At 32.8% G+C, this 16844-nt stretch overlaps 1 protein-coding gene across 1 annotated transcript; it reads left to right on the plus strand.

Annotated features, from left to right (window-relative positions):
- The first annotated feature begins 264 nt into the window (after positions 1-264).
- On the plus strand, positions 265-14551 carry LOC118746522 (N-acetylgalactosaminyltransferase 6-like). Its single transcript, XM_036480369.1, has 3 exons — positions 265-656; positions 13055-13823; positions 13895-14551. The coding sequence occupies exons 1-3, from the start codon at positions 265-267 to the stop codon at positions 14549-14551; spliced, it is 1818 nt and encodes a 605-aa protein (XP_036336262.1).
- The last annotated feature ends 2293 nt before the right edge of the window (positions 14552-16844 follow it).

Here is a 16844-nt window from a genome sequence, read left to right on the forward strand (position 1 = left end):
ATCGAAATAACTTAAGTTTTAAAACGTATGTACATATATATGTATATACATATGTATGTATTTATTAACATGTACTGTTAGAAATATATCCATTTACTTTTACGGGCTTATTTGCTCAGGTGAAAATACAATATGGCTTTTGGTAGATGATAAATTTCTTCGGAAAACCAGGTTGAAATTTCTCCAAAAATAGAATTTAAGTTTCAGTTCAGTTTAAGACAAGCTGTATGTCCGTTGTGTCGCTTAAGGTTTTGAGTAAATGAAATGAAACGGAAAATACGTGCTTCTAGTGGGGTTCGACTTTTGTGCATCTTTACAATCGGTCTCGCAACTTATGTTCTCTTATCTCAAGTGATCCCAATACAACGTGCTATTAATGAAAAAGAAGCCCAAGAAATAAAAAAATACTCATTTTGGCAGAAAAATGAGGAGATATGGCAGAGTTCTAGAGCTCAATTCAAGGACTGGCACGATGTGGACGCCATGGAAAGAGAAGCAACTCGCACAGGAACTGGCGAGCGCGGTGAACCGGCATACATTAATGATCCATCGAAGCTGCAGCTGAAACAACAAATTACCAAAAAAAATGGGTTTAATGCTTTGTTATCAGATGTGATTTCTGTTAATCGTTCAGTGCCGGATATACGTTTCCATGGGTATGTGGACTTATAAATATATATAGGTAATTTCCAAAACAAAGTGCAATTTTCTTGTCTCCACATTTTAAATTTTTTTATGGTGGTAAAAACGAAAAATCACAGCATTCTACGATCTAAATAATAAGCCACCTACAAAGCTGTTTTTATTAGTGTAAGCCGTTTTGTTTTATTTTGCGAACGGTATTTCTTTGATATATCCCAGCTAGCAGTTATTATCGCGGAAGTGGCGAAAGGTAACTTCAAGAAGTCAAATTTCCTCGCGGAAGTTATCGCTTTCTGATCTCTTTACTATCCTCCTTTGGAAAAACCTATTCCCCGTAAGCGTTACGTCCACGCTGACGCACATGCGACACTACAGGAAGTAACTGCTTAGTGCCATCTCGAAGAGGCAGAAGCGGTATATATCCAAACTTACTCACATACGACGCTACACCAAGTAACTTCTTAGTGTCGTCTGGGATACACAGAAACGAGACGTACAAACTACCCTTATCACTATATTAAAAGCGTAAATTCCCGCGTGTATTTTCATTTGAATGTTTCCGTTAGAGCACTCTTTCCCTGGCGCGTAAAACACTTTTATTTATTTGAAAATCTGAAGAATTTTGAACTTGGAGTGACAAACATCTGGGAATTATTAAAAAATGAAAATTAGTAAGATATAAGCACTGCTAATAAATATTTATTTTTTAACCTTTCATGATGGAAAAAGTTGCAAAGTTTTGTACGCTTGGCTTCTCCGATGTCCCACGCCAAGTTAAATTAATCGCCAACTCATCATACACAATTTTCTCTTACGCTATATACGTACGGGAACTTCTTCATCTCCAATCTTTTGTATCACGCATTTCAGTAATCAATAATATTAGCTTTATTTTATTAAAATCGTAAGCCCAAAAACTAAAGTAAGATTCACTTACTAACTGAGTTCTCGTCTTTTTGTCCAATAATAATTTTTGGTCAAAATCCTTTAAATCAATTGTAATATTCAAATATTCTATAAAACATAAAATTTTTGGTTTGTTTTGATTTATTTTTTATTTTATTCTTTTTAATTTTTATTATGTCTATATCCAGGCAAAGTAGAAATTGTCATCTTTATACACGATAAGAAGTTAAATACCCGATCGTAGTCTATATTGTTTTTGTAAAATATGGACCATTTTTCAACTAACAGACGGCAGCGTTGATCCGGATCAACTCGGGATTTAACTGCAGTTGATCCGGATTAAGTCTCAGTTAATCTCGATCAACGCTGCTGTCTGTCTAAGCTCTAAGATAAGGCTAATAGTTTCGGCTGCAAAACGTTTCCAATATCAAACAGTATGTTATGAAGGTTCAATTCCTCAATACATGACAACAGAAATGTAAACGATTCACACACTATAGGTGATTTTGAAGAAATTATGGGAATATCTGGTCTCGCCTTATTATAGGTTTTTAATTTATTTTTAGCGCAGAGCGCTTAAAAGCGGATAGTGCGATTAATTAATTAATTTAATAATTGCGCAGTCCTATTGCAAAATGTGTTGGTACAAATATTTTAGCCTATCATCCTATTTCGAATCTTAGTTTTTGTTGAATTCATTACGGAAAAAACGCGCTCAACGAAAGCATTCGGGGCAAGGATAATAATATGAAGGCTACTTTACTTATATTTGCAAACATTTTATTGCCTGTAGCGGCTTTTACTCCGCAAGCAATTATCCAAAATTCTTCCGAATCGGATGGAATGGTTCTGAGAAAAGTTATTACATGGGAAAGCTAAAATATTTAAATATTCAGTTTCCGCTGCTTTTATTTCCTTCAAAGTCAAGTAGTGAATTGGCAGGTCTCTAAAACTCGCCTTCTTGTGATTCAAACACTTTTCTGGTGACTAAATCAAAGCTTTTTTAAAGTATTTAATTGACTAGGTAATCGTTTCAAAAGTTCTTCGATTAGGATGATTAACATTTTTGACAGTCTTTTAATATGCTTGTTAAGTCAAGTTTATCACTTAGCCTCTTCTGTAAAATTATTGTGGAAAACTAAGTTTTGTATATTTTCCAGGGTTCGTATTTGCACACACATGCTCTGCTCACACACACGCCAGAAACACATTCAACTTGCATTCACTGCTCATACACATGTGTGTGCATAAGTGGAAAACAAACTCTACTCACAGAAAAGTGTGTGCTGTTTGTTATTAAGCACATGCACATGTGTGTGAGCCGATTTTTGTACAAATTTCAGCCCATGCACATGCACATAATATATTCTTGAAAGAATTTGTTTATTAAACGTTATTTTTTGAAAGACAATTCAATAAAAAGTGAGATGTTGTTTGTTTTTTATATGACAGAAACATATTAAAAAATTATTTTAAGATTTGAGTTAGAATTCGAAGTGTATAAGTTTCTCTACGCATAGCACACACATGTGCGTGCGCTTTACATTAATAAAAAGAAAGTACACACATGTGCCCGTGCTTTTTACCAAACGGCACACACATGTAATGTGAGCAAATTTTTAATTTTTTATATGCACAGCACACGTGTGTGAGCTTAAAATGTTAGGATGTGCTGCACATGTGTGTGCAAATACGAACCCTGATATTTTCATAATTGAAAAAATTTTATTTGAAAGGAAAAAATCTCCAAAAATCGCTAAAGGCGTTTTCCTAAATTTTTACAAGCGAGTATATAAAAACAATCACCAAATTGGCGCTAAATCGCCAAATCTGGACACCCTGCTTTCAATTATAATATTGTCCGTCCGAATTTTCCAGAATGTCACTTTTTTAAATTTTGCCGTGATATTAACATTAGTTGTTTTGCTTGCCTAAGAGCATGGCAGTTAAGAACCGCAAGAAGTTTTTGATCGAATGACATAAGAAATAACTTAATAAAAGTAATTAATTTGTGCTAAGGCTAAATATTTCCGGAATGCGCTGATGCCACATGAAGGGAAAATTCCAATTTTGATGTTTAAAGATGAAGATTCCACTCCAAAAATGATTCACGACGCTGCACTGGATACGCCAAAATAAGTAAATACACGTATTACCTTCTTATTTTTTCAACGAACTGACATATCATCAGCAAAGGGGGAAAAGGTGCCAAGTCCATTTTTAGAAATTGTTCGGGAGAGACGAAAACTCGATGTGGTTTCGAATTGCCTGCCATTCTGCATCGAAAGCTAGCGAGTCTAATGGAAAGAAAATGATTTTAGAATTTTGATCTTATATGGGGCGGCCCCAGTGTGCGTCGTTCCGACTTCGGTCGGTGAAGTCGATTGGGTGAACTCGAAAAAAATTAGTTTTTAAGTTTTTAGGTATTAAGGGGATGTTTGCTAAGGGGTTTTTGTTATATAATGAGCTAGACTTTCATGGAAAAATAATAAACATTAAATAAACAAAAGAAAAATGGCCAAAATTTATCAAAATATCGATGCCTTAATTTGCTGATCACAAGTGTATATGCAACATTCATAAAAATTCAATAGTCTGAATTTTTAAAACAATTTATGGTATGGAGTTTTATAGCCCATGGAATTTTAGTATAACCAACAGTGTGCAGCTAAAAATTTCCGTTGTTTTTTATTTTTTTTTTGCCGCTGGTTTTTTGTACTTTTTGTTTAATTTAACAATTTCCATTGATAAAAAATGGCGTTGACTTTTTTTGCCAACAATCATTGCGTTTAATTATTTAGAGAATCATTTAAAATATTTAGGCAATCAAAAGCTCCCCAGGATTTCAGTAAAATAAGTTTTGAATGCAGCACGATACTTTCGCCTTTTATCGATATACATTTATATGTTTTATGTATGTATGTATGTATATAAAAAGAGTGCATTAAGGCGTTCAAAAATTAAAGCAATTTTGGATAGAAATTTATAATAGGGCTATTCGCGATCCGGTGCAAATGGCCTAGCATCATTGCATTGCAAATTTGTATTGCAAATTATTTGCAATACACAAACAAAATACACGCATTTGCATTTGTCATTGCTTGGCAAATTTGCAATACCGAAAATCCATAGCATAAAAATGCTATGCATTGCATTCATAAACAAAACCAAAGCTGATGCACAAAAATTGTTTTGCAAAAGCTTTACCATGACAGTTTAATAAAGGTCGCTCACAATCCATGGCATATTTCTGCAATTGCATAAATTTGTCAGCTCTTATGCACCGAATCGCGAATAGACCTTATATAAAGATAACTACGAAAAATAATGCGGGAACGAAATGTTTTATTTTTTTCCAACAAACGTAATAGTGAACAATTCAAAGACCCGTATACAAGAAATTCTGCCTTTGTTAGGTTTAAACTTGAATATGCCTCTCTCATATGGAGTCCCACTTATGAAATTCACCATAAAAGGATAGAACGGGTTCAGAAAAGTTTTTTAAAATTTGGTCTAGCCCAAATTAGGTTTGCAAATCATTTTCCTCCATATATTTCGCGTTGCAAGCTTGTATACATTTACATACACTTAGCAGTAGACGAATTATTTCTGGCCTAATGGTCTTACATGATGTTTTGAGTGCAGCAATTGACTGTTCTGTCCTTTTAGATCTCGTTAAACTCAATGCTCCAATGAGAATGCTACGTCAGCATTAGGAGTGTTAATTTTTTCGCTTTTTACGAACCCGGGATTTTCGGGATGTCGTTATCACAGTCTCGGTATCCCGGGGTTAGTACCGGGCTTTAGATATTCATTACTTTTCAACAACTTAAATCGAGAAAGTTGCGTCTATATTGTTTGAGAAGTTCTCCTACCATAAAATAAATAACAAATAAATGGGTTTGAAACCTACTTTTTTACTTAAAGGGGTGTTCTTATTTTTCCTCTCCGACGTCAGGATTTATTTTAGAGGGCATTGTAATTTCAAAGATATGATTAATTTTAAAAATTATTTAAAAAATTCAATGTATTGCAGAATAAAAATATGACTACCAAATTAAAGACGAAAGTAGAATACGTTAAAAAAATACTTGCAGATATTAAGTATTTAAACTTAAGTTAAAAACAAAACGTGATATTCATGAATATACTTCAGTATTTAGCTCAAAATTTATTTTAAGAACTTCGTGAAAGACAACAATTAATCTTTTATCGCTAGAGACCTGATTACCCAAGATATTTTTTAAGTTATTAAAGAGCCTTACTCTACTCATGGCTTAGTACAGTGGGCCGTGAGAAAACAGTAATTTTTAAAGTATAGTCCAACCTTTCACAATATCCGTCCAAGGGCGTCGTAGTCTGAACGCAATAATCACTTAAAATTGGCGCCGTTTCGTGGTGAAATGCATTTAGTATAACACTTTTAAATTTAAGCTTTCTTAACGTTTCAGTACAAAAATTCAACCACTGATTCTAAAAATATCAATATATGTATACCGGCTAACTTGGATCGTTCATTTCAAAAATTACATAAAGTTTTGAATTTCACCGTCATCCAGGGTCCTTTAAATTTGACAGTATTATCCTAGGTCAGTGGCGTAGCCAGGATTTGGCGAAGGGGGGCGCGGGGTAGATTAAAAAAAATTTGCATCGATAACTTAAAGTTGTGATACACAATGGCTAGAGGCGTCGCAATATAGGCAAAACACGAGTTTTTTTTTCAAAATCGTAGATCTTCGCTTAGAAAAGAGATAATGGAATGAAAATCGTGAAGATAAATGATCAGATAATATAGGAAAACTAGAGAGAAGTTACAACAACAATAACTTAACCTTCAAAATACCGTTCAAAATGTCACAAACAGTGAAAACACTATATTTAATACACCATTAGCACTGTTTCTGAAAGATTTCTCTTTATTTTATCTTAAGACATTGGATGCTGTACCCGAGTGGCCAGATTGGAAAAAGAAAAGCTACCTTTAAACTCTAATAACTCGTAAACTATCAGCTTTCACAAAAAAATTTATATAACAAAAATGGTTATACTGGTCGATATCTTTACGAAAGTGCAACATTTAACCCTTTAATGCAGAGTCTGTCATATATGAAACGCTTTTTAACCCTTTCAAGGCAGAGGCAAAATGGTCAACGTACTTTTTATTTATTTTTATTTTTATTTTTAATATTTTTATTTTTAATATTTTTATTTTTAATTTTATTTATTTTTATTTATTTTATTTTTTATTATTATTTTACAATGGAAAAATTGTTTACGATTAATATCTACGTCAACATGAGAAAAAGCACGGTCAAAAGCATATTGAGAACCTTTTTCCTCTGCCTTGAAAGGGTTAAAAAGCGTTTTATATACGACAGACTCTGCATTATTACTTATAAAGCGACTTTTAATCTTCGTTGCTTAACACACATTTTTTCAATTACTTCTTGTGTTGTAATCGGCACATCATTATGCACCGCTAACATCGTTAAACCATTCAGCCGCTCCTTAATTGTATAAAAAGACGGGACAAATAAGATAGCATATTCAACAATTGAGTAGTCCACTTGCAAAGTGCGCTATGTAAATTTTTTTTAGATTTTTAGTTTTTGGTGGGTTTCATGTCCACTAACAGCAGAGTGAAAAATTTTTCTATGTTCTGAAAAAAATAGCATGAAATGTTAACTACTCTTGCAAAAGTCGCTATAATACTTATTTATACACTTTCAAATGTCTCCTCTTCGTATGGACTTAGAAAACTGCAAGAAAACGTGGTAGTTTCGGTGCCTAGTGGAAGAGGTCGCAAAAAAGAAGCAAACCAATCTTCCTAGAGGAGAGAACGCGAAAAGCTAAAAAAAGCTACCTATGTAAAAGTTACTGTTTTAAAACTTGCAATATTAAATTTTTAAATATAAAGTTTGCAAATCTACCATACTGCAATTTTATTTTTTTAATGGTATTAGTCTCTTATTTATCCAAATTTTCAGGTAATAAAAAAAGATACAGTTCGAATGTTACTTGTTGTCGTAGACGTTTTTTTTTTTAATTTATGGTTTACTTTTATAAAATCACATAACGCTGTTTGGAAGTGGACTACTCATATATTCATTAAAAGATAATTTGTCATCCGCCTGAAATAAAAAAAGTTTTAAATCAGAAGGATAAAATAGTATTGTGTTATTAATTCAAAAGTAAATAATTGTAGTTCAATGACGAAGGGGGGGGGGGGGATCTATCCCCCCATATGCGCCCCCTGGCTACCCCACTGTCCTAGGTGTTTAAAAAAGAAAGTGATCTCAGCTATTTTTATTTTTTGCTTTCGCGAAATAAATTTCAAAACTATGAATGACATGAAACCGAATCACAATTCCACAGTAAATTGGTTTATATTTTTCAACAGATTACACTACTCACTATCGAATTTTCTGCCACGTTCTACTTTTGTGACAAACACGGTCAACTGCAACTGCAGTTGCATTTTAATTTGGTGTATAACATAATTATTTAACGGCTTCAGATCGCCCTAACTAAGTCGTATGACTGAGCAGTTATATATGAGTTAAGAAAATGTTGAAATGCTTATATTTCGTCACTTACTTCACCGATTCTGCCAATTTTTAGATTACCTATGGAGCTTGTACTTTAATTTGATATATAACTCAATTATGTAGCTACCCCAGATCGCCCTAGCTAAGTCGTATGATTGAGCAATTATATCAGGCATTCTAAACAGACACTCCCCGGGAGTTTTCTCTCTTTTCCCTTTCCTCCTATCATGAAGAAAAATTCATTGAGGATTTTTTATGCTAAATGGAGGAGTTGAGCTCTCAAAAACGTGTCAAACAGCTTTTTTGAAGTTCGAATTTAATCCTCCCAAGTTTTCAGGGAAAATGCTACTCCTGGGAGTTAACTATTGGGAGATTTCTTTCTCGGGAGAAACAAATTCCCGGAGAACAAACTCCCCGGGAGTATTAAGAATTGGCCCGTATATAGATTTCTTTAGAATTTACAATAATACCATTTTTTTTGGATATACAAGGACAAATAGGAAATTTTTTAAGTTGATAAAGTTAGAAGGACTAAATTCGAGGATGTTATCGAGTTTATATCAGCCCTTAACATATAATTTTTTCAGAAACAAATATTGCGAAATTTCAAGGATAAAATTTTAAAAGGACATTTTAAATACTTACCAGTCCTTAATCTGTTTATATTCTTCAGAATTTCCTCTTTAATGTGATACCCATACTTTTTTTCTAAGCACATTTCACTGAATTTTTTAAATCATTTTTGAATTTTATGTTATATATATTATATGTATAATGACCTAGACAGTTATAAAATAATATTAGTTATTGAATAAAAAAAGAAATTTAGCCAATACTGGTCTAGAAGAGGAGTTTTTATTATTGCCATCAGTGCAAATTACAAATCCCTAAAATCCCGGGATTATTTTCCAAAAGGCGGTTGACTTTTAAAGCCAACTATGCACTAAATCAACCAGATATTAGGGTAATGAGTAAGTTCAATGCTTTATGTAAAGACAATAATGTCAATATACTATACGTTAATCGCATAGAATTTAAGAAAACATTATATACTCTTTATTCGTAATTTTTTTATTTATTAGTTTTTGTTATTTAGTCTATAATGGTGCTCGAGAAACGAAGTAAGTTTTTGAAAACTGTTTTGTGAAAAAATTTAATTAAACATTAATAAGATGAGACCATTAATTACATGTTCTTAAGTTTCTTTATAACCACGGAACCTTATAAACTACACGAATATTCTCTTCTAGATCCGGACTGAATAATAAAGAAACTCGATCACGCTCAATTAATAGAAAAAATGTGATATCCACAAACAAGTGTGGCCAGACAAGCATTTTTAAATAGTTTAACCGGTTGTAATTTCAATTATGACTTTATTACTCATTTGTACAATTTTGAATGTGACTTTATTTCGCTTCTGGATTGGAAATAACGTCATATGGTTTTATTTTCAAAACAAAATGGAAATAAGACTATATGGCCTTATTGCGTATGGTGTTATTGCACCCCACCCCACGATGTGGATACAGACAATTGTTTATTATGTACCCTTACTAAGTAGAATCCTTATTTCTGTGTTGCCGAAAAAGAGCGGCGGAAGTATTTTTTCCCACAACTTCTTTCTTCTTTCAATTAAGAAGAGAAAGTTAATAATAATTTATGATTTTCGGTGAAATCGGTGCAAATCGCAGACATGACAAAGTTTAATTGAATTATAGAAAATGACGCTCAAGTGTGCAGAAGAGATGTCCTCATAAAATCGTTTAAGCATGACGAAACTATTAAGCGAGTAATGTGCGAAGTGCCTAAGTGTTTAATGCAATTAAGTAAAATTTTGTTACAACCTCCATTAGTTATTGGACACAATCTAAAATTTGTTTGTTAATATTTGCGCATATTAAGATAGGTAACTAGTTTCCTCTCTTAACGAATGCAAATTTAGACACCGTGTCAATTAAATTAAACACTGCTTGCTTACTTTTACTTATCTTATGTGTGGCGTAGAACAAATTTTAAATTTGTTTTTTGAGTAACCACTAAACATTTATTGTTCACAATTTCACAGTTTACACGTAAAATGTTCAAAATTTCATCTAAAAAATTGTTGTTTAAATTTACGCATACAAAGAGAAGTAACCAGATTCCTCCCCTAGTGTGTGCAAAATTAAACACTGGCTGTTTACTTTTACATACCAAATTTGTCACGTAGAGAAAAACTACACACAAAGTGTTTAAAGTTAAGTAAATATGAGCTCTTAGCATTAGCGCACACAAGGGGTAGGGTTTGGGGTTCAAACCCCCCCAAAGCTCATAATCTCAATTACAAACTGTATCTTAAAGCTTAGAAGCCAGCTCTCAAGAAAACCACAGGAAATATTTCTTATAATTTCTGTTGCTTGAAAAAGCAAATTTTCTTGAAGAAATAAATAAAAGAGCATTTTTTTCTTGAGAGCTGCAAACTGATTTAAGAAATTTTGATAGAAGTAAATTTCTTTTCCATTTCGTGTGCGTCATTTTGTAAGACTTTTTCGCGTTTCTTGAGAGCTCTTTAAAGTTTAACTGCGAATGAAAACATTGTCATAAAAATATGCAATAAAAGTGTAAAAATTTCATGGAGTTATTTAATTTATTTATATCAAAATTCTTTTGTAATATTGTGTATTACTTTTGAAAGTTGAGTGCATCTTGTGTTTATAGAGCTTTTTATCAAACAAGTAATTTTTAAGCAAAAAGCAAAACTGACTTCAATTCTCATATACAAATTTGGGAGTACCGTAAACTTTTTCATGATTTAATGATCGGATTTAAACCAAATTACAGGACGACCCTTAAGGCACCATCTTTCCGGTAAAAAAAGAAATATCTGGAACCGGTTCACGCGGTCCAATGTTATGCTGTGGCATACATAAAAGAAGAAAAAATACTCCGAAGAATTGATAACCTCCCCTTTTTTTAAGCCGGTTGAAAATGTTTGAGTTCTTTTTAAAATTTATGTAAATAAAATGCAACTTATGAAGCTTTAAAAAGTTTATTTATTTATTACATACTGTACATAAAATATGCATAAATGTATTTTAAAGAGCGTATTATCTGATGCGAATTTTCATAATTTTTTGATGATATATATTTAGAAGTATAAAACCCTGGTCGCATTTCTGGCGCTTTTTCTGCTGGAAAATAATTAATAAAATATTTTATATAAATTAAAATCTTCGATGAATTAAATTTTTGCTCCATCTTCAATATTTTCAGTACAGAAAAATAATAATAAATAGCGAAGAGCAAGAACAGGAAGTAGAGCTGCCAAATGAATTACTAATGTGTGACGTGGAAATAGGGTAATTTACGAATTACTTAGCGAATTAATTAGATAGCGAATTATGAATCGTGGAAACATCGTATTAGCATGGACGAGTACGCTTTTTAACTTCCCAGTAATTTTTCTTTGTTACTAAATCTTGTAAGTAGAACTGATTTTGAATTATTTTCTTAATAAATCTTTACATTCTTTGTGTTTTGCTGCAGCTGCTTCAAAAGACTTTTTTTTGGATTCTTGGACTAAGAATTCCGTGTTCAAAGGCTGGTTGTGTAAACACTTCAGGTTATGAGGCTTGCTGTAATGTTTGCAATTGCACATTAAAAGCCAAATTAGGAAGAGCCGATCTATTGCAACACGCACGCTCGCAAAAGCATCAAAAAAGCTGTGCGGCATAAAACGTCAGAAAAAAGTAGGCGACTTTTTTAACACTACATTGAAAATGTAAGGAATGCAAAAAAGGCTGAAATAATGCTATGCTCCTTCCTAGCAGAACGTAATTTAGCGTTTTCGACAACTTAGCCCCTAACCAAATGTCTACAAGAAAAAAAAAATAAAATAAAAACCAACGCCTCTTTAAACTTGCACATTATTGCCCTGAAATTTAATGGGCTATCAAACTGCATACTCTGTCGAATTGACATTTTAATACACCTTACGTACATATGTACCTTTGTATACAATAAAAGTTTAATAAAAACCGACTTCAAAAAAGTAGGAGGTTATCAATTCGTCGGTATATTTTTTGTTTATTAAGGTTACCGCCTAACTTTAAACCCCGACAACCGATTTCTATAATTATTTTTTTGAAGGGAAGGTGGTACCTCAGACGCAGTCACATACTAATTTGGTTTAGATCCGATCATTGGATCATGAAGAAATTAACGGTACTCTTAAATTTTTTATATGAGAATTGAAGTGGGTTTTGATTTTCGCTAAAAAATTACTGGTTTTAATTCCTTCCTTGTTAAAATTTGTCCTCTTTTCAAAAAAAAAATTAAAATATCTTGCGAAAATTGGATATGATATGGAAAAACAGCATATGTATTCATAATCTACGACCCAATATTAGGTTTAGGTGTTTTCAATAAAAATTAAATATCTTGCGAAAATTACCTGATATGGAAAAACAGCATATATGTATGTATATTCATAATCTACGACCCGATATTACGTTTAGGTGTTTCGGAGTTTTTTTGTGTCATTTAAATATTTGATATTTTCCATATAGTGCAATGCGATTTTTGTATCATTTGTTCGCTGAAATCTTACAAATACATTGCCATATGTTGATACCTAAGTATTAAATCAGAAAGCTGTGGTTATAAACAACATCTTTTCGTTATGCATTTTAAACAATAGGGGTATTCTCTGAGTCTTGCAAAGCCCTTGCACGGTGCACGGATTGCACGGTTTGCAAAGCTGTCCCATACGAAAACCGGTTTTAACCGTGCAATCTGTGCACCATGCAAGGGCTTTGCAAGACTCAGAGAATACCCCTAATATCTTATTTTTTTTAATGTAGATAGCCAACTTTGGCCGTCATGGACTCATATGTGATGCAAAATTATGCCATGTTCTTTTCAAGACCGATTATAATCTTTTTTCAAATGAAGTTTTAAGAAACGTTTCATTTCAGATGCCGAATGATGAAATATTTTGCCGATTTGCCAACTGTTAGCATAATAATACCCTTCTACAACGAACACTTCAGCGCTTTGTTACGATCTTTGCACAGTGTTGCCAATCGTACACCACCTGAGTTGATAAAAGAAATAATACTCGTTGATGATTTTAGCGATCGAGTCGAGTTAAAGACACAGCTCGACGAATATGTTAAAAAGTATTTTCCGAAAGTAGATATTATACGATTACAAAAGCGAAAGGGACTGATCTTGGCGCGTCTGGCTGGCGCAATTAAGGCTGTCGGGGACGTTTTGGTTTTCATGGATTCACACATAGAGGCCAACTATAATTGGCTGCCTCCACTGCTGCATCTAATTGCGCAAGATAAGCGAACAGTTGTATGCCCCATGATCGATGTGATTAACGACGAAACCTTCGCGTATACTGCTCAAGATGAAGGTGCACGTGGCGCATTCGATTGGACACTCGATTACAAGCGGCTTCCTATGTTGGAACGGGATTTGAAAGATCCCACAAAACCTTTCGAGAATCCTATCATGGCGGGTGGTTTGTTCTCTATATCACGAGAATGGTTTTGGGAGTTGGGAGGATACGATGATGGTTTAGATATATGGGGTGGAGAGCAGTACGATTTAAGTTTTAAGATCTGGATGTGTGGCGGAAGACTACTGGATGTGCCATGCTCACGTGTCGGACATATTTTTCGAAATGATAAATGGCCTGGTGTACCAAACAATCGTAAAGGCGACTACTTACATAAGGTAAGCTCTATAAGTAAGGACGTTTATATAAGCATACATGTATGTGTGTACATACCTACTTCATTTTGCAGAACTATAAACGCATTGTTGAGGTCTGGATGGACGACTACAAAAAGTATGTCTATCAGCATGCACCAGGTTTGTACGAAAAAATCAAAGAAGGCGATTTAACAGAGCCAAAAGCAGTGCGGCAGAATTTAAATTGTAAATCATTTAAGTGGTTTATGGAAAATGTGGCTTTTGATTTGGTGAAACATTATCCCCCGAGAGGCACTGCCGATTTTGCATTTGGTCAAGTGCGCAGTGTGGGAGCACCGAATCTTTGTCTGGACACATTAGGCCCACCGGACTACGGGCCGGTCGGAATTAACCACTGTGAGGAGGACGCGTTGTTTCCCAGCCGCAATCAGGACTGGTCCCTAAGTGAAAATCATGATTTGCGCATGCGTGGTGAAGACTACTGCTTGCAGACAACACAGAGAAAGGGAAACTCAATGGTGTTGATCTATGATTGCCACATTGGTGATACCGACCAGTTGTGGTATTATAACCGTAAAATGCAGTGGCTGGTTTACGGGAAAAACAGGAATTTTTGCTTAGAAGCTCGACCTGATTTCCATCAAGTTGTTGTTGATAGGTGTGTCCTTAACAATCCATTAATGAAATGGGCTATTGTTCACGTAAATGAAACTTTGCTCGATAAGTATTTTGACACTCTTCCCAAATAGATAATGTTTATGGAAAAATATTACACATAATTATAAAATTTATATTAGATATTTGTAAATTAAATAATAATTTAGTTACGAGTTTACGATACACTTATTTGTACTAAACTATATACTATATAATTCGTAATTTAAAGCTGACTGCTTTTTCTGTTAAGCTCAATGTTTGGATGCTCGGGAAAAAATGTATTTTAAGGAAAACCCTTAGATCATAATAAAAATAAAATTAAAAAAAAAACTTTTTAATATGCCACGCTTTTATAAAAGGACTAAAAATTAGAAAATAATATATCTCAGTCCCATAGAATTTGTTTTGATAACTTTTGATTTTGAAATTTTAGCAAAAGTTATAAACTATATATGTATATATTATAAACAATTTATGAAATTGAAAACGAAAAACGTCGAGCGCATGCAATACAAAGCATTAAATTTAATTGGCAATGGTCAAACATAGACCTAAAATTTCTACACAGAGAGTACAAATTTGAGATCGATTTTAAGCGGTCGTTATTCACATACCCACATACATACATATATAACCCTTCATATCAATTCAGGTCTATTACATGCGCCCCACGCTTTTCATTTTCAATCCCATAAATTGCTTATAATCATTTTCAAAATCAAAAGTTATCAAAACAAGTTCCATGGGACTGAGATATATTATTTTCTAATTTTTAGTCCATTTATAAAAGCGTGGTATATTAAAAGGTTTTTTATTTTATTTTATTTTATTTATTTTCTACTGTTTAGCCTTGTCTGTATACAATTTTGCAATAGATATTAAAATAGTTCAGTGAAAAGAGAACAGAAGACTATGCAAGCAAAATGTTGTTTGCTCACGTTTTGTGTATAATACATACAAATACAGAAAAACGAAAAAGAAAAGGAAAACCGAGTAATCCAATATCAAAAATGACACTTGAATTTCTTGAATTTTATAATAAATTAATTTATAGAAATGTCGCGCAGACGCTTTTTATGTGAAAAAGAAAAGATGAATTAAATCAAATAGCTTTGCATGCGTGTAATGGTACGCAAATAATTTCCAGAAATTTTTACTAAAAAGCTTGTAATTATAATTAAACTTTGTTGATTTTGTTTAATTTTTGCAAAAGTTTGGAGTTTGGATTCATATAGTTTTTGTTAGATAATGAGCTCTACTTTTATAAAAAAAAAATGCAAAGAAACTTCAAAGGAATATTGCGAATATTATATAAAGATAGCTACAATAATGAATGAGTCAATATAGTTTATTATTCCTATTTAACTAATTAGTGAGTAAATTTCTACCCAGTAAAAATGTAGATATGTGTATTGGCAGAATTTCTTTATTCATTCTGAACGTTTGGAATAAAATTTTTTGTTTACTTATTCTTTAGAACTTTCCTGATGATATGTTAACGTATGTATATTTCAAACGCATTCTGTTTATTCTGGATGGGAAATGTGCTTATCTGTGTATAAAGAAACGCAGCCATAATAAATTGGTAATCATTTCAAAAATTTTCAAATCGGTTTTTTGATTTCCAGGTAGCTTTAAAATAAAATTTCAATACTTCATCACAATGTTTAAGTTTGTATTAGAGCTCTCGATTTTGTTCGCACATTTTCAAGCAGCCCGGGTATATGAGCAGCGAGTACTCGCACACTTGTTCAATGCTCATTACTCGAAAATTTTCGAGCAAGAGCTCGAGCAATTCGAGTTTTTTCGAGTAATTTGAGCAATGTTTTTTTTATTATATTAACATTTTTGGTAGCAACTTTTTAAAATTTTAAAATTATTGATATATAATGCAAAGATTGTTACATTGGTATTTAATAATATAATTTATTCATATATGTAATAATCCTATATTGGCAGTAAGAGCTAGTACCGTCCGAAAACACTACAGTACAGATATATCAATAAACACGTACGAAAGAAAAGGAACACATACGTTTATAAATAAACATATACACAAAACATATACAAATACGGCACTCAAGTACACAATACATTGACAAAAACGGTACTAGACTGTCTCGCTTTGATTTCGGAATGCTTACACATTGAGAAGTGAGCTTACTGCCAATATAGAAGTATTACATATATGATTTTATTTAACATGAATTAGAAAGCAGCTGCTGACAAATACAATTTACAAATTTTCTTTTGTTTATGAAATTGTTCAAAAACTCGAAAATTTTGAACAAACATTTGAGCAGTTGAGCAATGAACGAGTTTCGAGCGAGTAGCGAGCTACCCGCATTGCTCGGTACCCGGGTATCTAGAGTAAAATAATCACCT

This window comes from Rhagoletis pomonella, unplaced genomic scaffold (genome assembly GCF_013731165.1).
Source record: "Rhagoletis pomonella isolate Grant_MI unplaced genomic scaffold, Rhpom_1.0 Rhpom_scaffold_00010, whole genome shotgun sequence".
NCBI lineage: Eukaryota > Metazoa > Arthropoda > Insecta > Diptera > Tephritidae > Rhagoletis > Rhagoletis pomonella.

Bases quoted from the DNA above. Each gene is read 5' to 3' on its own strand.
- LOC118746522 (XM_036480369.1), top strand. From the start codon at position 265: ATGAAACGGAAAATACGTGCTTCTAGTGGGGTTCGACTTTTGTGCATC. The intron at 657-13,054 runs GTATGTGGACTT...GTTTCATTTCAG, and splicing joins CCGGATATACGTTTCCATGG to ATGCCGAATGATGAAATATT. The intron at 13,824-13,894 runs GTAAGCTCTATA...TTCATTTTGCAG, and splicing joins AAGGCGACTACTTACATAAG to AACTATAAACGCATTGTTGA.